Source organism: Corapipo altera, unplaced genomic scaffold, assembly GCF_003945725.1.
Source record: "Corapipo altera isolate COAL_440 unplaced genomic scaffold, ASM394572v1 75, whole genome shotgun sequence".
Classification (NCBI taxonomy): Eukaryota; Metazoa; Chordata; class Aves; order Passeriformes; family Pipridae; genus Corapipo; species Corapipo altera.
This window is the reverse complement of record NW_020884887.1, coordinates 11690805-11712252: the sequence shown is the minus strand read 5'-3', so window position 1 is coordinate 11712252 and position 21448 is coordinate 11690805. Positions and strand designations below refer to the sequence as shown.

Here is a 21448-nt window from a genome sequence, read left to right as displayed (position 1 = left end):
TCTGAGATGTGGAGTCACCAAGTTAAAAACAAACAAACAAACAAAAAACTAAACAAAAACACACACACACACAAAAAAAAACAAGCCACAAAACAAGAAGAATTTTATCATCTTTTAATAGCATTGTAATTTCATTGTACCCTCTTCAAACCAAAGTATCATTTGAAAGACATCCAGTTCCCTTATTCTGTTGCACTGTACATGTTATGCAAATAAGAGCTAGGGTGGCATAGAAAACAAATGTTGTTCTAGCTGTTCAAATTAGTTGAAAGAAGCAGAAATTTAGAACATAGCTGGGAATTTACAGCCACAGAATAACTTTGCAAATGACTGGTTAAATATGAAACACAGATGTAAAGGGGAGGAGAGAAAGGTGGGGAGGAAGAGGGACAACAAATTTCCAGTTTGAGGCTGAAGAAGGGAAATCCCCAACAACTGTACATAAGTGTCAACATGCTCAGTATTTACATTCTGAGCATTAACAATGTTACAGATAAGCAATGTACTAAAAAAAATAACTTAAAAAAAAGCTATACAATTGTAGTTATAAATACTATATCTTTAAAACTAGTTAAGTAGTGTAGGCTAAAAAAATGTTCACAGTTACTCTGGAGAGAGCTGTACATATATATATATATTGCACAGTAGAAAAGTTCATTCAGTATACCATGTGTAAACAATTTTTATCTTCTTTGGCAATTCCAGGACTTAGAGAAATATTTGCTGTGAGCAAAAGCACTTGGGTACAAGGCACATCAAAAGCTTTATAAGCTGCAAGGTAAATCCTTTTGACACTTTCCAGTCAGCACTGTCATTCTCTTTGGAAAAAACATGTACCTATCAATTGAGAACAATACATTTCTACAAATATAACTCAGAGGTCTGGTGACAAAAACATCAGCTGTTCTTGGCTGTTATTCTACAGTAACAGATTTGGCCAAATTTCTTGGAAAGTCCACCTAGAATGAAGAGACAGACTTTCAGTATTGACAGAGTAATACTGACATTCTGCATTTGACAGTTCGTTTAGTGTGTTTTTTCAGACTTCCTAATGAGTTCTGCTTTATTCTAGGCACATTAACACACACAACAGACTATAGATCTGCAGATAATGACTTGCAGCTGAATTCATCCTTGCTTCCAAAACCCTCCTAACAAATACAGATTTGTTTTGCTCAGGGTACCCCTCCAAAGCCATCATCATTATCAAACTGACACACCTACACATCAGCAAACCAAGCTGTAGAAAGCATTGACCTATTTTAGGTTAAACTACAATATCACATTTTAAGATTTAGTTCTCTAAAAAAGTCCCATGTCTATTCTTAACTAATCAAATTAACAAATTATCTTTATAATTTTTTTAGAAGGATAGCAATTTAAAAAACACAGAACTGAAGAACTGGCACTGAAATGCCACCTGTACCACCATATTCATGATAAGCTCCTCTAACTGTTATCATAGTTCTCTGCTACATATGCCATACAACTGGGTCTCTCACTTTACACTGGTAGGAGGAAGTTCAAAACTGCACTAACTGGAGTGTTAAATATAGAAAGCACTTACATCATATCCTCTGAGAACAGCCAGGTGGAATGAAAGCAGCTGAAGAGGAATAACACTCAAGATTCCTTGAAGGCAGTCAACGGTATGAGGGAGTTCAATGGTTTTGTAGGCAAATTTTGAGCTTTCTGTGTCTTCTTTAGAACACAGAATGATTGGACGACCCTGAAAATACAATTTTGCACTGGTAAGTGAAGAGCCAACCTAGAACTGCTTTGAAATATTGGTTCACAGCATGCCTGTCTATGTTTGAAGACACTCAAGTGTCTAACAAAGGCAATGCCAGTCTAATGACTTTTGCCTTTCACTGTATTGTGAGACTTGAATGTTTTCACCTTGCAGAGTTTTAACATTATTCCATTTGCTTCAAAACAAAAAAAACTAAACAAATAAATGACCCACATGCAATCTTTTTCACTGCTAGTCTTAACCTGTAATGACAACCCACAATGCAGATGTAGTACCTTATTCATAACTTTATAATTAAAATAAAATCAGCAGTACATCCTTTTTTGGAGGCAGAGCCAGTAGCAATGCAATGTGCACAATCTCTTTTCCTCTGACACTGTAGTAGTTAAATATCCTACCTGCCGAGCAGTGACCTGTTGCAGAGCATTCTGGCACTTGGTGAAACAGGGATCCTTCATTATCACCATGATAACAGGCATTTGTTTATCTATTAGGGCTAATGGCCCATGTTTTAGCTCACCAGCCAGGATCCCTTCAGAGTGCATATAGGTGATTTCTTTTATTTTCTGGAAAAAAAAAAAAAAAAAGAAATGCCATCAAGTTACTGGTAAATCAGTGGAGAAACAGCAGCCACAAGAAGCAGAACAGCAAAGCTGTACCTCTGCCCCTTCAATGCAGACATGTGGTATCAAGTTGGTATTTTCAAAGATCAGTTAGTGATAACACATGGGCTGTCTGCTGGGATTTCCAGCAGGCTGGGGGTGGAAGCAGAGCTTGCCCAGGTACATGCATTTGCAGATAAAGAACTGGAGTAATCAACAGGGACTTTAAGAACCAAACCCCCAGCACAACCTTGGCTGATGCAGTCTATCCTTAACACTGCAAACTCCTCTGAGAGGTGGGTATGTGTCTGTCCACCAGAATGCTCATAACATAATTCATGAGTTTCCTTCACAAGCATCTCTTCTCAACACCAGCACATTGGGTTTTCTGAGGTTATTTTCAAATAGATCAGTAGTGTAAACTGTTAGGTTTTTGGTTTTAAATAGACCCATTAAACACTGCATTTATTACGTGAAAGAAACAAGAAACTGATATAGTATCCAGGTTCACCTTATGTATGTGTTCAATTAAATGCTCCTAGTTATAGATAACAGCTTTACTGCAGCAAAATTAAGTTGTAATGAAATATTAGAAATAACCTATGTTGCAGAAGCCACGAAATCTCATTTTAAATAACATTCTACAATATTGAGAAGTTCCTACCAAAGCTCCTTCCAGACAAGTGGCGTAATTATACCCACGACCCATAACCAGCAACGATCTTTGTTTGTACAGTTCAAGAGCCAAATCGTGTATCTTCTCATCCAAGGACAAGACTTCTTTAATCATCTCTATTGAGGCACAGAAAAAAAGCATATTAATTTTTTTTAACTGGAAAAAATAGTTTGCTTGTAGTAGCATGTTCTAATTATCTAGCAGAACAAATACACTTAATAGAATTCAACCACTAACTTAGTAACTTTGACTGCAGTTTAAGGATATTTTCTCCAGCCTTATTTACAGTAATAAATTTAAAGCTACTATTGGTTTAAGCAGTGTTCATGCACCCCATTTGAGTTTCTAAAGGAAGTTGTGAACATCACTTTTAAAGTCACCTTGAATTAGTTTCCTTTTATCTATCCTGATTTAAAGTGGAAGGCTTTAAAAAATTCAAACTATCAATTTAGGAGATCAAATAGTTTTTCTCATACAAAACTATTTTATTGTAATTAGAAAACCCAGCCCATGAAAATTCCAATCTTCCTGCCAAGTTTCTTGGAAGGGCACTTGTAAAATTGGCAAATGGTGCAGAAACGAGTAGTGAATTTTTCTCATATTGTCTCCCTTTCAGTAGGTGGGGGAGAGTGAAACTCAAATGAGAAAGAAAAATCCCTGAGTAGTATTTTATATTGCCAACATCCCCTATGCCTCCTCAAACCCAAAATATCAATATACCTGGCAAAGATTTTAGTCCACTAATGATCTCCTGTCTCCTTTTCTGCAAGGAAATTCTGTCTTCAGACATCATTAGGCCAAACATTACAAGAGACACGAACTGGCTGGTATAAGCCTGCAGACAAAACAAAACCTTTAACAGCTAAGTCTGCAGAGAGTTAATATGACCTCAGTTTGAAGTGCTACAATTAAAATTTTAATTGGATTCCACAGGGCTGAAACATGAAAGTCAGACACTGAACAGCAATTACCTTTGTGCTTGCCACACCTATCTCAGGTCCTGCATTGATATGTACCCCACAGTCAGTCTCCCTGGATATTGAGCTTCCAACTGTGTTTGTGATGCCAACTGTCAGAGCACGATGTTCTTTACAATACCTCAAGGCCATAAGTGTATCTGCAGTTTCACCTGGAAAACATTTACATCTTGACTTCAGGTTGGCAGAGGACAGTAATGATTCCTGAAGAGCATAAAATTCTACGTAACTGTATTCCCACCCACGCAGTGCAAAATGCGATGGAAAGCAATCTTACAGCACACATTCAACAATAAATGCAGCTCACCTGACTGGCTTATGAAAAAGCACACATCATCCCTGAATACAGGCGTGTTTCTATCCAGGAAGTCACTGGCAAGTTCCACCATCACTGGTAATTCAGTTAATTCTTCCAATACTTGTCGAGTCTGTATTCAAGCAGCAACACAATATTTGTTACTATTGCCACCCATTAATGTCTGGGCATCTTATGATTCAGAGATAATCTAAACGGATTCTTATGAGAAAAACTGATAATTAGAGCTCACCAGAGCTTTAAAAACCAAGGTGAAAAAAGTCAGCTTCTAGCATGGCAAGTTAATGGGCATTGGAGCATCAATAAAGAACATGGCACAAAGGAAAACTAAATAAAAGGGTGAGACCCCTCAATGAAATACAGAGTTTGAGATAGGAGAAAAAGCAGATGAAGAGCTGTTGTCTAAAACCTCAGCAATTAAGAGTTATGTGTGCATTTGAGCCAAGGCTGAACATACAGCTACTGCAGCGTGGTAACTGGTCCCACAGCCAATAATGATCAGTCTTCGGCACCTTCTGATTTCTTTCAAATGATCCTTCAGCCCCCCCAGCAAAACTGCAGACAAATAAATATGCATATATCAGTGGTGCATTTTATTTTCCAATTGGTATATTTACAATTTTCAAGCCCAGTGCAGCCTGAACACCTGCTCTGAGTTACCTGTGCTGCTCTCGAAATTCACCCTTCCTCTCATCGTGTTGACAACTGATTCTGGTTGCTCGAAGATTTCCTTCTGCATGAAGGCACTGAAGTTACCTGTTTACAAAAGCATGACATGGTAACGCTTAGGTTTGTTATTTTAAGCCTATTCCATATACAAAGAGAACTTTTAAGACAACCTGTGGTAGCGAGATAATTTGACTGTATCAGCTTAAACAAAACCTTAGGAATAGGCAAGAAGAAAGGGAGGACTGGTAATTCACTCTGGTTGGTTGATTTCATTTCCCAACACTGACAAGGGAACTAAATTAGTTTTTAAGGAAACTTTTGTGTTCTGCATAAATTCTTAGTTTACAATCAAACTCTGCCAACAATTACAACATGTTAACATTAGTTACATTTTCACTAAATACTGAACTGAATAGAAGCATCTTTGACTTTTCCAAGGCTAAAATGGATAGAGTGCCAGACTGCCCATCGTCTCTCAGTCTTAAAATTTGGAATTGTCAGCTCCCAGTAGAAATAACCTAAATATAATTTTCACAACAAATTAAGAGTTTTCTGCCTTATCTACTTCACAAACAGTAACCATCCATCTTTTATGATATTCATTTACAGATGTTTCAACCCACCCTTCATGATTTGCTGCAATTCCATCTGCAAGGTTTGGATGGCCCGGGAAGGATCATCAGTGGCCGAACGCTCCAGACGGTGAATGGAGAGCTTCCCATCAGTTACTGCTGCAATGTCATCATCTTCTAGGAAAATCACTCTGTTGGTGTGCTCAATGATAGCACTGCAGAAAAAAAACAGAGGCAAAACAAACCTGACACATCAGAGCTTGTAATAGTAAAGCAATTAAATATGCCACAGGAGCACTTCCAGCCACGCTTCTGTCTCTTCCTTTTGGGCACAAATGCAAATAGAGCCATCTCAAAGGCAATGGCTCCATCTGCTGCTCCTCCTGCACTCTCACAGCAACCCAGAGGAGGAGGCTCAGGAACCACTGCAGGCCGTTCCTGCTGATCTGGTCTTGCCTCCCTGGATCCCTGAGGGATCCCACTAAGGTCCCTATCTTGTTTCTGACATAAATGTGCACCTGATGTCCAGGTATCTGCCAAGCTTGGAACCACACCACTATTTCCTCTTCTGACACCACAACCCAGACTAACCTATACTCTGCCCAAATATTCAGCTTATATTGTCCATTTCTACTCAAATTACTTTCCTGCACTGGAAGTATTTCACATAGAGGTCAGCAACTGGCTGCACTTGTTTGAAGCTCAAATGCTGGTGACAAGCCTTCACATTTTTCACGTACCTGAGCCTGGGGGCTTTATGAAATTACCTGAATTAGAAGCTATTCTATCAGAAGGCAGTTGTACAGCAGCAAGACAGCATAAGATTTCCAGAACTATCTCACTTCTAAACAAGAACCAGTATTTTCAGAAAAGTTTAAATACTTCTACTACCTTGCATCTGAAGCAAAGAAGAATTCTACTGCCTTATCCCCAACAGCATGAAGGCAGGTTGAGCTGTCCAGCCTTTTCACTCGGGAATTGCAGATGTTCTTCACATTCTCAATGTTGCCTATTAAAGAAACCAGATATTTTAAATGCAAGACCAGTTCTGTTCAAGTCAGAGATTACAGATCATACAGGTTTGGGATACCACAGTTACACAAGTATTTTGGGGATGGGTCTTTTACATGAACTGCACATTCAGTAGTATAAAAATATAATATCCTTAGCTAAGAAGCTATTTGGGGCATCAGCTGGTACTTTTACAGTACAAAGACCAATTAACCTGATTTCTAATTATAAAATAACAGTAATTTTAGTTCTTAAAAATAATCGACTTACATGTTCTATACAAAACAGGAATCTGTTCAGTTGAAAGCTTGTACTTGCTCCTTACCCCAATGAGCAAAGGACTCCCCCTCCTACAAAAGGGAAAACAAGCAAGTTCATGAAGAGAAACCTGCACACAAAGAAGTCAAAGGACATCTGTGAAGTTGAAAGACAGTATCCCATCTAGCTTCCTAAGTAGGAAGAGCCTCCTCAACCATGATCCTAAAGCCATTACATGGCAGGAGTTGAATAAGCTTGGCTTGCTTCTGTAAGATTTGCCAAATCATTACTGCACCTCTGAAATTGTAGAGTATTAAGATAATTTTTTAATTATATGGGTCACATGCCACAATGAAGACTTTATTTAAAAAAAAAAATCACAGAAATAAAAGGACAAGTCACCCTCCACCATCACCTCAGAGTACAAGACTAGTTTCTCTAAATACCCTCAGTCCTAAAAACCCAAACCTGAACCACATATAGAATAGTTCATTTCAGAAGATGTTCTTCAGCTAGAGTGATGGTACAGCTGCCTGTTCCACAATTTTAATGCAGTCCTATTTTAGACCACAGAAGCAATGGGCTTTTGGGTTATAGTATAAAACAGGCTTTATTTCCCACTGCTACTTCATTTGCTATTTTAATACCCATGCATTTCCTGAAAGTTGTTTTCCAAGTCATAAATAAAAGTAGAACTTAAAGAAATCATAAGTGCTGTGACAACTATAGAACACTATTTGTATAACCTATTACTCTGATGGCCTTTTAACCAACCTGAATATACCTATCTCAGTCTTTACTCCATGTGAAGTAGAATTGAACAATATCCTTTCCATCCCTTTTTTGATATAGGATAAATGCTAGCACACTCTTAATACAACTTTACAAACAGAAGATACGCTGAGTTTCTTTATTGACTTTTGGTTAATTAAGCACTTTACACATCAATATTCTAGTATCTTTAAGAGATGTTAGCCTTTTTTAGCCTAAAGCATGAATTATGTATAAAATTGGACTTATACTAACCTGGTAGCAACAGCTTCACCTGGGTAATGGATGCTCTTGAAAACCAATGCAAAAGCACCTTCCTGGAAACCATGAAAACAAAGAGAGAGAAAAAAAAGACATCCTCAGCAGCTTATCTCAATTAGTTGCATCCCATTAAACTGGGGCCCCTCTCCCTGAAGAGGCTCTGAAGGAACACTCTTTACTGCTATCAGGAATCTCTTCCTGGAGGGCAGACTGCACCTTTAAAGGAATTGGCCGTGGAGCAGAACAAGCCAACATGGACATAAGCAGTGCAACAGCCGAAAGATCAGGAAGTGAGCACTTAGCCTCTCTTTAAAAATAAAAACAGCAACTTCTAGGGTTATGAAAATGTCAGACATGTTACTCATAATCAACATGAAGACTGTTAGACATTTACTTTTAGTAAGACTTTTAATAAGAATGCACATGTAGTGCATTATCATGCATTTTCAGCTAAAAATGTGGAGTTGCTATTTCTAGTTTAAGCAGCAAATTCTAGTTAATGGATTTCAGAAACAAAATGCACACACCAAAAAAAAATCCAGAACACGAGAACAAAAGCCAGAAACATCTCTGTAGTACTAACACAGCTGGCAAACTGGAGGAGTATTCCAAAAGCAGGAGGAAAGGCCCCCACACTTTGCAAGCAGAGGAGAGACGGTGACATTTCCTCCTCTTGTGGAAGGGCTCCAGTCAGACTGTTCTGCCCTTGTTCTGTGGCCAGGTGAAGCCACCCTTCCCCTCAGCTATGTGCACCACTATTCCCTCCTGACCCACACAGGCCTTCACTCCGTGTGTATTCCAGCCCTGCTCCAAGGAATCCTACAGAGCTGCTTTAAAGAGGAGACAGGGGAGGTGAAAAGAGTGTAAGAAACTGCAGGAAGGGGAGGAAAAACATCTGCCCAGGGACTGGGGGAGGAAACAAAGCCAGCTTTCTCCAAGTTTGCAATGCAGCTATCAAAGTTTTCAAGCATTCACATACTAAGTAACAGTAGATTCCCACTTCACAGTCTGGAAATCAGTACAGTTTGTCAGATCTAGTTCCAAATAGGGGAGCCAAGGTATTGGCCAAACTTGAATCACAGCAGTGTTTTAACATGATCAGAATAGCCTTTAAGAACACACTGCCCTTTATGAAAGATTTCAACCCCCAGAGGCTCCTATTAATTTTTTTTTAATTAAACTTCTTCACTAAAAAAATGTGATAATCTCTTGCTTAAGAAAGAAAAACCCAGACAACAAAAAAACTCAACAAACCAAACCTACTGCTGCTGCAATTTAAAGATTTAACACTGAAAAGCCTTTGAACTCTCCAAAATTTTAATCTCATTTCTTGGTCTATTAAGCATTGTTTAGAGACCTAGAAGTGTTATTTGCAGCACCTTCTAAGAATTCCTGCAGAGGTTCTAAATGCATAAATGCAGAATTTGCAGGAACCTCACAAGTAACTTGTAAAGTGGTACAGGAAAAAAGCAACGTCCCACTTACCAGCTGTTGAATAACTCTTTCTACCAAGGCTGAAAAACTGGTGTCCTCACTCTCTCTGTTGTCATACATGTATTTGATCAATTTGGGGATTGTTTCTGTATCTGTTTCAGATTCGAATTCGTAGCCTTTGCTCTCCTGAAATATCATATAAAAGAGTAAAAAGCGTGTTCATCCTCAGACAAGAAGCATTGAAGAGTCTCTCAGCTGCCTCTCACCAGAAACTGCACAGGCAGAGCACTACATTGGACCAGTGGATATAAATCACTATAGACAAAATGTAAGGACTTATCCTGTCATAGGATAAGTCTCTTTGGGAAATACTGTAATAAGACAGGTAGTAAGACTTGCTTAGCATCTGTCAAGAAACAAAGAGACAGAAGGGAGCCCACTCCACACACCCTCTCAGAGAGTCTGAGGGCACAAACTGCTACTCTACTCATATATGCTTCACATTTAGGATTACAAGAATATATTGCACTTCACTAGCTACTGAGTATTTTTATTAGGCACACTTCTTCGCACTAATATTTTATAAATTATATTAAGAAACTTGAATTCAGATTCCACCAAAGTCATGAAAGATCTGACAGTAGTTGGTGGAGCATTTGCTTTCTTTTAGAACCCAGTTGGCACAGACTCACCAGAAATTTTCTCAGGTCCTTATAATTTGTGATGATTCCATTGTGGATAACAACGAATTCTAAAAGAAAGAATACACACATTCATGAGCAGTGAATAATTCAGATATTTAACTCAGAACACAAAATTAAAGGGAACAAAAAAGCCCTTAAGAGTACACTCAAAACTACCTCTTCTAGCTTTCAAACCTACAGTTTATCACAACATAGACAACAAAAGCAGAACCTTACAGATTCTGACTGCATATGAAGGCAGTTCCAAATCATGAAGGCAGTTCTAAACTACACCTATTAGAAGAGAATCAAGCCATCTCAAGTAAAAAATTATATGAAATCTCCCTTTTCTGGGCCAGGCAATATTAACAACTTCACATTTTTAATCTTACCTTTCATAACAAGAATGTTGCACTTTGACTAACTTGCAATTTTCAGAGAACAGATTTCATTAATTTTTTACAGTGTTACTTTAGCCTGAGAAGAGAATATTTTCTTGTAAAAGTGTCTAGAATGGCAACAGCTCAGCCCCAGTATAAAAAATAGATACCATAACATTAGTAATAACATATGTGCTATGTGGATTGAATCATTTCAGATTCATACAGTTCAAGCCCTGCAGAGATTACGTACCATTCCTTTTATCTGATCTCTGGGGGTGACTGTTTATTGCACTTGGTACTCCATGGGTTGCCCAGCGAGTATGAGCAATTCCAAAATGTGTTTCAAAATCTGTTTTTGAATCCAAGTCATCTTGTTCTATAAATGAGAAATTCAGTTTACTGAATATTTAATGCTGCGTCTCTCTCTCTCTCTCTCACACACACACACACACTGAGTAAAACACAAAGAGAATTCCTACAAGCAAAAAATCTAAAAGTTATCTTCTGGCTTTTTTTTTTTTTTTAAACCATTTGCTTTCTCAACATTACACTTCAGAAAGTTCAAGCTACTGTGATTAAAACTTTGTTTGCCAAGGCTGGGGCATTTTCAGCCCATACCAACAGCCAGGCTAACAGACCCCATTACTACAAATTATAGTGTAAACGTATTAAAACACAGCTTCAGTTCTTCACAGATGGAAGCACTGCATAAAGCAGATTGTGATGACAGCCAGCTGCTTAAATGGTCGTAAATTCTGTCACAGTGCATGTTTCAGCATTTCAGCCCTCCAGCACAGAAGTCACGTGAGCAAAGCACCAAAGGAGCCCAGGTTTTGAACAAAGAAGCAACCAAAAGAGGGGATAATTTCACAGTGCTATATCTAAAGATCAGCTTGCTTTTAAAGTGCAGGTTTGAGGGGCACAAACAGTTTAACTGATATTGGATCTCGCAATGCAGCTATTTCTGATACAAAACCGTAACTGCAATTTTATGGTCTGACTTTCTGCTGAGATGCAGATTATATCTGACTGGGAGGCCAAAGAAAAGGGATCATTTTTAAGATACTTACTGTACAACTCTTCTTCCAGGGCCTTTACTTTTCCTCTTTTCTTAACTAGTTTGATGAATCTTTCTTTATCTTCATTATTATTCCCATCAATTGCCACTCCTACAATATAGGACACAGTCACAAGTGTTATTTAAAACATTAAATACACTGGATGAAGAAAAGACTGAGAAAATACAGAAAATACACCACTGAAGCAATTCTTTTTAAATTATCCTTTAAAGGGATATATTTGAAGTCTGTTGCGAGACTTACGTGTGTTCAAATGAAAGTACATGAAGCCTCTATCCACTGCATAGATCAAAACATACATGACCCATCTCAAATTTTGCTTAAGGACAGTCTGAAATATTTTGCCTGATGAAATGAACCACCTCAAACTTAAATACAAGTTTAATCTTCCCCATCCTTTCACTGGGACTCACATGCACAGAAAAGGTCGAGGCACAAACTATATGGCCCCGTACAGAGATCTTCTTCCTCACACCCTGTTTGTTCTGCTCATGTGTACTAAACCTCAACCATCTAATTACAGAGCTAAACACCCCATTTAAAGTCCTGAGGAAAGCTGAAGTACTCCAAGAATCAACATGATTAGTTTTGATCTGGTAATCTGTGGAATAAAGAAAGAAAAATCCAACGTGCCAGACATTGAAAGTACCCAAAAAAGTCATGCAATGAGCTCCTAGTTGCTAAAAATTAATTTGTTGAGTTGGTTTACATACCTGCAGAGTCATATCCTCTGTATTCCAGTCTCTGTAATCCTTTTATCAGGGTTTCATATATTTCCTTCCGAGTACGAGGCACTCTGTAGTTCAGATAAGCAAAAATTCCTGTTTAAAGAGAAAAGGGGAAGGAGGGGGGAAAAACAGCAAAGATTTTTTTAGAATTTGCATGCCTTCTGACTCAATTTAAAACCCTTTAAAACTAATATCAAGGGGAAGCCCTAGAGGCACCCAACCTACCACTTAGTACAATTCCTCCTAATGTGTTTTTGAATGGAAAGAGTTCAAATACAATAAAGGACTAGGGACCCTCATTTTCACCACACAAAACATACACTTTCCTGGCCAGCTTCCCTTTCCTCATGTTACCCACCAAGAGTTAAACAGTGAGGAGAGGTTAAAAAAATTCTACTCTTCACGAAAACCACAGCTGAAAATGGGAACATTGTGATCTATTTCATATCCAGACATTCAAAGAAGGAATATATTCACCAGGACTAACACAAGGAGACTTTTGTAATCCAAGTCATGGCCTTAAATACCCATGGGTAGGTACTACGCACAACATCCATTTCTGAAAGGCTCCAGCTTAATCCTCCATACAACAGGCACTTCAGCAGGAAGAGAACAGGGAAGAAAACATGAAGGAAGGGCAGAAGTCAATAGGATAGGACAACAAAGGAAAGAAACAGAAGGTACAAAACGGGGTCACCCAAAAAACAAGCACTCGCCCTTTGCGCTGCCTCAACACAATGGTGCTGCCAAACCAAACTCCGAGACACGAGATCCCTGTGCTTGCCCCCTGCTACTCAGGTCAGGTCCTACAGAGGCATCACAGGGAAAGACATGAACTCTCTCCTTGCCTACTTGGCAAACAGAGCCTGGAAGAGTCCGAAAGTCTGATCCCTCTTCTCTTGAATAGAGCAGTCATGGAACAAGAAGAGGGCTTTTTAGTTTTGGGGTTGGTTCCCCACCCTAATTCTTTTTTTTTTTTTTTTTTTTTGGAAGGTAAAGGTACACAAGCTTTTTTTTCATTAGAAGGATTTTGTGGATGTTGTTTTATATTTAGAAAAGGTGTAATAAAGGGTCACCTGCAAAGGAAAACACAACCATTCCTTTTCTCTGCCTACTGCTCTTCCTGGGATTCTGATATTTATAAGGATACATTAGGCTCTTTTACTAAGTTTTGCAAATCTGTACCCCAATGAAACAGAAACAACTATTTCAATAGTTTCTTCAAGCAACAAGTCAGGACCGGAGACTACAGTTAGAAAAAAAACAGACTTCAAGAATTCAACAGATAAGCAGTTCAGACAAGTGTTTTAGATAGGGAAAGCCTTTGTTTGAAATTTAACACCCTCTTCCCTTTCAATTAAGGCTTTTGAACTGTAAATGGCTGTAGTGAAGAAGCTGTTATAATGATACATCAATAAATCTCCCTTATAAATATTGTTGTGAAGTTGGTTACTCCACTGGTTTATAAGCTGTTAATACTGTTGATTTGACAGTGAGACTACGAGACTATTACATTTGCCTCTGAATTTATTTTGGAAAGATTAGAGCGTGGAAAACGCTTTTCTGCTTTACAAGTGAGATTTATGAGGAGTTGAGCCTAATTATTTCTAGAGCACACAACGTGAACAGAGATATTAAGACAACAGTTGCATTTAAGGAGGTATTTGGGAATTTCAACAGCTAAGTACTGTTCTTCATGGATGCTTTGAAAAATAATGCCTCTGGCTATATACAGTCACTTTAGACTGAGAGCCTGTTGATAATTTTCCTGGACAGATATTTACTGTTCTCTGGCACTGACCACGAACCTCAAGAGCAGTATTCTCCAATTCCTTCAAATAAAAATTTCTCAACATCATTCCAAAAAATTGCCACACACCTCACTTCAGATCCAACTCTACTTTCTAGGCCAGATTTCACAATGAATTTAAGACTCATCAGCCTTGTATGTTCCATGTGGCCTCTGACTACAGAGAGCTCCAGGAAGAACCTTCCTTTGGGATAGTCCTTACAATGCTACCAGTGTGCTGAGACTGTTAAAAAGATCCTTGTTTCCAGGGAATTGTAGCTGCGCTTCCACACAGGTGAATTGGAAAATGCAGAAGTCACCAGAGGCCATTTACAATGAAAACAATAGCTGCAGCCTGACTTCAAGGAATATATTATAAACTCTTCCAGCTAAAGGAAATCAATCTCCCTGTTTCTCTAGTACGTTTCTGTTTTGTGATTTATCCACTTGCATATTTCTTCCCTCCTCAGTCATTATTTTGGCCAGATTCAAAGCACATTGCTCAACTCATTTAGAAACAACTTCTGATAAAGGCTTCTTGTAGCTTCATTCCTTCTGGAAGCACACCAGTATGACTGAATCCTAGTTGAATCATACTCATGATAAGAGTTTCGTGATGCCAGCAAGTTACTTTTTAATGACCTCTCTAAGGTATTAGATCCCATTTCCTGAGCTTGCTCCCCCCTGAGGACACTCGAGTACATATAAACATAAAATCCAATGCAAGCATCTAAAAAGTGTTTTACTAGGGCATTTTTCTCTTGATCTGAGCAAATCTAGTTCATAACTTTCTGTACTTGCAGAGTTTGCACAGAAACACGAACTAGGTCAATCATGTATGGCTTACCTTTAGAATGAGACTAAAAGCAGAAACAGAAGGTTGTTAAAACATCACTAAAACCAGCTTCAATCAGATGCAAACACTGAAAGCCAGACTCTGCCTTTATATTTCTCCTTTCAGGATTGCAAGTAGAGCATCAAGAGGAGGAAAAGTAAATTGAGGTTGTTGTTTTGGGTTTTTTTTGTGGGAAAATTCCACAAGAACTCCTGTGGTAGCAAGACTTCACCAAAATCAAGAAGGGGGCAGCCTATGCTTGAAGTTTGAACAAAATTATTTATTTTTTTAAAAAAATTAAATTATGTCTGTATTGGGGTAAGCACAGTGTTGGTGCCAGAAACTTAGCTTTGAGAAAGTCTCAGTCTGAACTTCACATCCTGATGAAAATCAATTTGATTTAAAATAGGTAGATCAGTTTAAGAGCATCTTAACTATTTTTAAACCCTGCATTATTTTGCTATACTGTCTGCTTACATATGAGTGTGATAACATCTCAATTTTGTTTTCTTAAGAGCATGTTTATAGCATAATTTATGACCTACATATTTTCAAAACATAAAGCAGTGTATATAAATCTTCATGTGCTACCTGAAGTCAGACAAAACACAGTAGGATGCATTATCAGCACTTAAACCAGGAAAGATATGCAAAACTAAAAACAACAAAACCAGTAATTTAGAAACTACTGGTTGCAATCTCAAGAGCTCCTGCACTTCCCACAGCAGATCAGCATAGCAAGCTGGGGGACGTTTTTCACGAGAACAAATGTCACATAAATGGTCTCTCAAAGTTGATAGGAAAAAAAAAACTAGCACTACTCTCACTGCACCTCATGGACTGCTGCTGTTTGCCATTTCATACTGACTCAGTTACTCCACCCCAAGTCAGACGTTTTACCAAGCTCCTTTAAACCCTGTTAACACCCTCATTTCCCAATCATCATATAGTCCAGATTTGCAATTTTATTTATTTTTTTTTTTACATTACCACTACATGTCTCACTGCTTAGTGCTTGCCATCAGTACCTTTGGGTGGCTTAGGCACTGAGCCACGTCTCTCACCTGAAGGGGTTTTGTTTAGAAGACACCAGAGTTTGTCTCACTGATAGCAATCTGTCACGTAGGAGCTCAAACAATAGGAGCTCACACAATATCACCTCGTGTTTCCATCCCAGAGAAAGAGGATTGCTGGGCTCCTTGCTCTTTCTGAGGTTACAGTCAAAGAGGATGTGGAGGCGGGGAAAAGATATCTAACTCGGAAAGCACAATTTTGGGAGCAGTAACTCAACTCACTTTCAGTCTGCATCTCACAAAAGAGGTTTTGTTCATGACGACTAAGTACAAGTGCAAATTTTTTTGCTTTCAAGAGAAGTATCCTTCCAGACCTGAGTGATGTCAGTGACGGGATAGGCAAAGTTTCACTGAAGTTTCCTCCGTGGCTAAATACAATTGCATTACCAGCTTCTGAACCCACACTTTGATTTTAATCTGATCCAAAGTGTATCTAAGCAACTGTATACATGACGTAGGAATTATCTTCACCATCTCATCTTCATTAAAGGAAGGTGGATAAACGCACATCAGTTAAGAATTAGGCTCCTTCACTGCCTTTGTTTGAAAACCACAAAACTCTCTCTATCGCCGCAGCTGGGAAATGAGTCACGATTAATACCTAGTCCTGGATTAGGAAAGACAGAGCCCAGCGCCTCCAGCAGCCCGTGCCTCAGGGGCAGCGGGACCAGGAGGAGCAGAGGTTATCCACCCACCCGGACACCCCCGGAGCAGCCGGGCACTGGGAACAGGGCGATTCCCATCACAAGGTGCCAGGCACGGAGGGCACGGAGGAGGGAGAGTGGGGGGAACTGAACGACCATCGCCTCTCCTTGGGAGAAGGGGCGGGCTGAGGGGCTTCACCTTCACCTGCCAGGCGCTCCCTCTCCTTCCCACCCCCCAAACGGGATGCCAGTCCCGAGCGATCCCGCAGCCCCGGCGCCCCTCGGCTCAGGGACAAAGAGACGCTTGTCCCGCACCCCGGCAGAGGAGGCGCCGGGCTCTGCCCGCTTTGTCCGGCGGGCCCGTCACTCACCGCACATGGTGACACCGCACTGTCCTCCCCGCTCCCAGCACACGCAGCTCCGGCCGCAGACCAGCCCGGGGCCGGCGTTCCGGCTCTTATAGCGCTGCCTCCCCGCCCACCGGCCCGGCCCCGGCGGGGCCACAGCCCCGGAGGGGGCGGTCGGGTCCTGCCCCTGCCCGGCCCGACCCTTGCGAGGGCTGCAGGGAGGTCTGCCGGGCTCCGCACACGGAGAATCACGGAATCCGAAAGATTGGAAAAGACCTCCAAGATCATCGAGTCCAACCTTGGACCGATCACCACCTTGTCAGCTCAGCGCCACGTCCAGTCGTGTCTTGAGCACCTCCGGGATGGGGACTCCACCACCTCCCTGGGCAGCCCGATCCGATGCTTGGCAACCCCTCCCATGAAGAAATTCTTCCTGATGTCCAACCTGAACCTTCTCTGGCACAGCTTGAAGCTGTGTCCTCTCGTCCTGTCAAGACAGAATGAATTCCATGTCCTCATGTCATGCCACGAGGTGACTCAGGCTGGCTCAGGGATTTTTGGTGTGGCAGTAGCACCAGTGAGACCTGGCTGTGTGTCCACGGACAGCATAAGGGGCGGGTTTTGTGCACTAATTCTGGTTTTCCAACTCCCAATTTCATGGAGGAGCAGGACGGGTGGTGAAAGCAGCCCCTCCTGTTGGGGCAACATGCAGGCCTTGAGGCAGAGGGTCTGGGCAGCCCCTCCCTGAGCTGTACAAGGGCACATGCCCCCCTTTCAGCCACAAACATTTACAAACCCACACTCAGCACCCCAGTTCATCTGCACAAGCAGGACAGGGACCACCTGAGCCCATGCTCAGCTGAATGTGGCCACTGGGCTCCACCTAAGGGAGGGCCAAAACTCCTGCTCAGACTCTGAGGTCTCTTCCATGTACTTGGCAAGAAAGAAACTGCTCCAGGAGCCTCTTCCAGCCTCTGCTTCCCCAGCCAGCCTCTCTCCTAGAGGCAGACACCACGAGGATGAGGAAAAAACCCGGCCAATGTTTTCCTCAGGGCACGCCTGAAACTTGTCTCTTATCCCAGGGATCCTCCTCTCCAAACAACTTTTGAAGCAAGTGCCTTGCAGCGCACTTGGACTGCCAGCGTGCACAGAAGCAGCTCAAGCTGCTATTTGAACAAATAGGATTTTTAAAAATACACAAAGTTTCATGATATAGTTTTTCTTCCCTATTAAAAAGGACCAAAATATTTTATAGACCTGATCCTGGTTATCTCATAGAGTTATCGAAGCTCAAGCAAAAGGTGTCTTATTTAACCTAGAACTCAATGGTTCGTTTTCTCTTGCATTTTTTTTGCAGGTAATTTTTTTACATAAAGTAGTGATTCCCTCAAACTTTGTCACTTTTTCTCTTGATGGAGAGGTTGAATGAAGGATGAAGGTTGGAACATCAACATTTCAACTACAAAAAAACCTTTTTGTGTCACTTTAAGGGTAACTGTCTCAATTTTAAGGTAAAACCCAAGATTTATAAATATTTTCAAGTCATAAAATTAAAGAAAACAGTGTTAAAACTCTGCTTTAAATTAGTTTCCAAAAAGGAATAAATTAAGTGTATTTTTCACTGTGTGTGTGAAACAGCTATGACACCATGCTCGGTAAAAACCACTATTGTTTTCCTTCCCCCAGTCTCCCAGAATAAGACCAAACAGGCCCTTGATTTGTCACCATTTCAGTCCCAGCTCTGTCACTGGTCTGCCATGTGACATCAAGCAAGTCACTTTGACACTCCATTCCAGTTTTTCTTGTCTGTTTAGGTAACTTTGCTTCTCCTCTAAAGTAATCTCTGATCTTGTTTCCCCCAGTGCAGCCTGAGCAAAGGGGGACGTTCCTAATCACAGCTAAGTGTGTTAAGCACCACTGCTATTTATATCTATATTAAATTATATACAATTAAGGTAAACTTTTTACTTTCTCCTTGCGAAACATGCATTTTAACTAATGAACGATGCAGACAGTAGGAAAGAAACACTTTTTTTTTTAACATCACTGCAATACTAATTGCCAAAGATCACGAGTCAGAGCCCAAAATTCCAGTCATGCAAGACATTTCATGTTTCCATGTGACATTCCCAGGGAGAAAACTAAACAAAAATGAGACTCAACTGCTAGTAAGAACTACATTAATTAGTGATTAATGTGTCACTTTGATAACTTATCAGTCAACACTTCCCAGACACATCTGTCTGATGCCATTTGGTTTTTTTCCGTGACTTTTTAGAAGTGCATTAGAGAGTACTGTAATTCTTTTTACTGGTGAGTTTGTCTGGCTCAAAGGACATACCTTATAGCACTCAGTGGAATGGGATCAAACTGATCCCATCTCACAACTTCCTAAAGTCTAAAGGCCAAAATATGTGAAAGTATCACTTAATGTATTCAACACAAAGAGGATCCAGCAATTCTGCCGTACTCTGGAAAAGTGCTCTTCTCAGGAGAACATAAAAAAACCAAAACAAAACAGATAGTTTTCACAAAGGGTTTGTAAATCAAAGGTTTCCATTTTCCCACCAGAAGAGACAGGCAACAAAGAGGCCAAGTGGTGCAACTTCCACCAAAGTCTGAACATAAACCTGAAGTGACACTGTAAGAACCAGGAATTTTTGCCCAACTACATCTTTTTTTTTTTTTCTCCTCACAGAAGTGATCAAAATTAGAAGTAGGAAATAGTAGGGCACAGTATGGAGAGCACTGTATCATTGTTTTAGCATCAGGTAATGAGGAAGTTACCTGGGTCATTAGACAAAGGCAATGAAAATCATCATGTGTTTGGAAAGAGAGGGGATTTATGCTGAGGCTCCCTCTGAGCCTAACACAGGTCCTAGTTCTTACAGGATCTATGCTCTGCCCAAAAAAGCAGCCAGTAGCAGTTTAAGGACAGATATTCCAAACTGCATTTGCATATTCAAGAGGTTCAGATGCATATCTGAACACCTTGGTCTGTTCCTTGTTCCTGGACGTCCAAGGGGACTGAATTTCCTGCTGAGGAGTTTCAGTGAATTCACTTGTCCCAGGGAATGAGAGGACCAAACCACCCCCATTAGCAAACAGGGGCAGGAAAAGGTAGTGGATGTGAACTGCAAAAGGGAAAAACTATGATAAATATCAGGAAAAAATCGGGAGGAGCAGTTATGCAATGGAACAGGCTGCAGAGGCTGGTTTATGACCCTTTCACTGGGGACTGGGCTGGAGTAGACCCTGTCCTGTGAGGCGTCACTGAGTGAGTGATCTGTGTGTGGTGTGAGAGATGAGAGGTGACCAAATGGCAGTCCCTTCCAGCTCCTGCACTTCCATGATTATAGCTGGGTTATAAAACTCCTTTTAAATTGCCCTTTTTGGACTGCTGGTTGAGTGGCTACAACAATTTCTGAGAACTAACAGCCTGTTACTGTTGCTAGATTCATACTAGAATACACAGCACAAGTTCTTACATTAACAATGACAATCCATTATTTTAGTTTAAATTATGTATTTAAATATTAGATATAATTATATAGTACATTATTTATTGTATATTTAGTGTTTTTCTTGCTTCAAAATGTGAAAGTTGAGGGTCCAAAAGTAACCATTACAGATCATCATCTTCCTCAACTAGGCTCCTGCACTTCTGCAATATTTATGTGTTACCCTGAATAAAAATACATAAAACATTGAGAAAATCTGAACACTCACCATCACTTTAATTTTGACAAAATAGGACAGAGTTGTTCCCTACCAAGGCTCTTAAGAATATTTGGGTTCACAGCTTGATCTGGATCTCTCCAATTTCTTCCCGGTCTGATAACGGTGACTGCAGTTAACCAGGAGTTACTCCAGTGAAGTTGAATTTCTCCAGTAGGATAAACAAAAGTTAAGGGCTGACCCTGCTGCCACGTGAAGGAGATTGGGCCGTGCATGGTGGAGTGCTGCTGTGCTCCAGAACAGGACCCAGTTACTGAGGAAAGGCCACCCTCCACATCCATCTCAGCTCCACAGCCAGTTTGGAAGACAATCAGCAAGTGCCTCTGAAGTGAAGACAGCAACACCTTTCTTCTGCTGAGAAGTTCAAAAGAGAGGAAAAAAAAAAATCTCATATTGATGGTTCTCTCACTGGAAGTGTCAACTACCTGCTCACTTAGGATCTGTCTAGGGCTAAGAAGCTGGTATTTTCAGTTTAAAAGTATGTAACAGTAATTAACAGCTTTTAATTTGAGAACAGGGGAGAGTTGATGGTCATTTGTTGCTGCCAAGTGATTGCTTTTGAAATGATAAAAATTATGTGTATTAGGAGAAGTTACATGTAAATGTGAATCATCATCATACCTATGACTGAGAATTAGGTAACCTTGATTTAATTCAGTGATGGCTTTTCAGCTGAATTGTCATGAGGAACATGTGTAATATAAAACCAACCCAGCTAATTAACTATATTTTAAATACCTTAAAAACACAAAGGCGCATTCAGTAACAACTGATCTAAAGCATTGTGTTTTAAAGAGCATTAAGTGGTTTCCTGAGGTTTTGATGTAAATTCCTCCTAACGGGAGCTGC

General features: G+C 40.2%; 1 protein-coding gene across 1 annotated transcript; it reads right to left on the bottom strand.

The window, feature by feature from the left end:
- Positions 1–112: 112 nt before the first annotated feature.
- On the bottom strand, positions 113–16933 carry GFPT2 (glutamine-fructose-6-phosphate transaminase 2). The gene is made up of 19 exons (XM_027643716.1): positions 16886–16933; positions 12159–12266; positions 11437–11535; positions 10617–10742; positions 9993–10051; positions 9352–9486; positions 7861–7922; positions 6847–6926; positions 6457–6574; positions 5617–5780; positions 4985–5080; positions 4782–4879; positions 4316–4436; positions 4003–4160; positions 3752–3866; positions 3020–3147; positions 2152–2319; positions 1568–1729; positions 113–959 (listed from the first exon to the last, which is right to left on the bottom strand). Exons 1-19 carry the CDS (start codon positions 16890–16892, stop codon positions 915–917), a joined length of 2049 nt encoding a protein of 682 aa, XP_027499517.1. The 5' UTR covers positions 16893–16933; the 3' UTR covers positions 113–914.
- Positions 16934–21448: the final 4515 nt, after the last annotated feature.

What these genes read in the sequence shown, in the direction of transcription:
- GFPT2 (XM_027643716.1), bottom strand. An exon ending in ATTGCAGCAAATCATGAAGG is followed by an intron (nt 5,081 to 5,616) that starts GTGGGTTGAAAC and finishes TTTTGTAAACAG; the next exon opens with GTAACTTCAGTGCCTTCATG. An exon ending in CTTTTTCATAAGCCAGTCAG is followed by an intron (nt 4,161 to 4,315) that starts GTGAGCTGCATT and finishes AATGTTTTCCAG; the next exon opens with GTGAAACTGCAGATACACTT.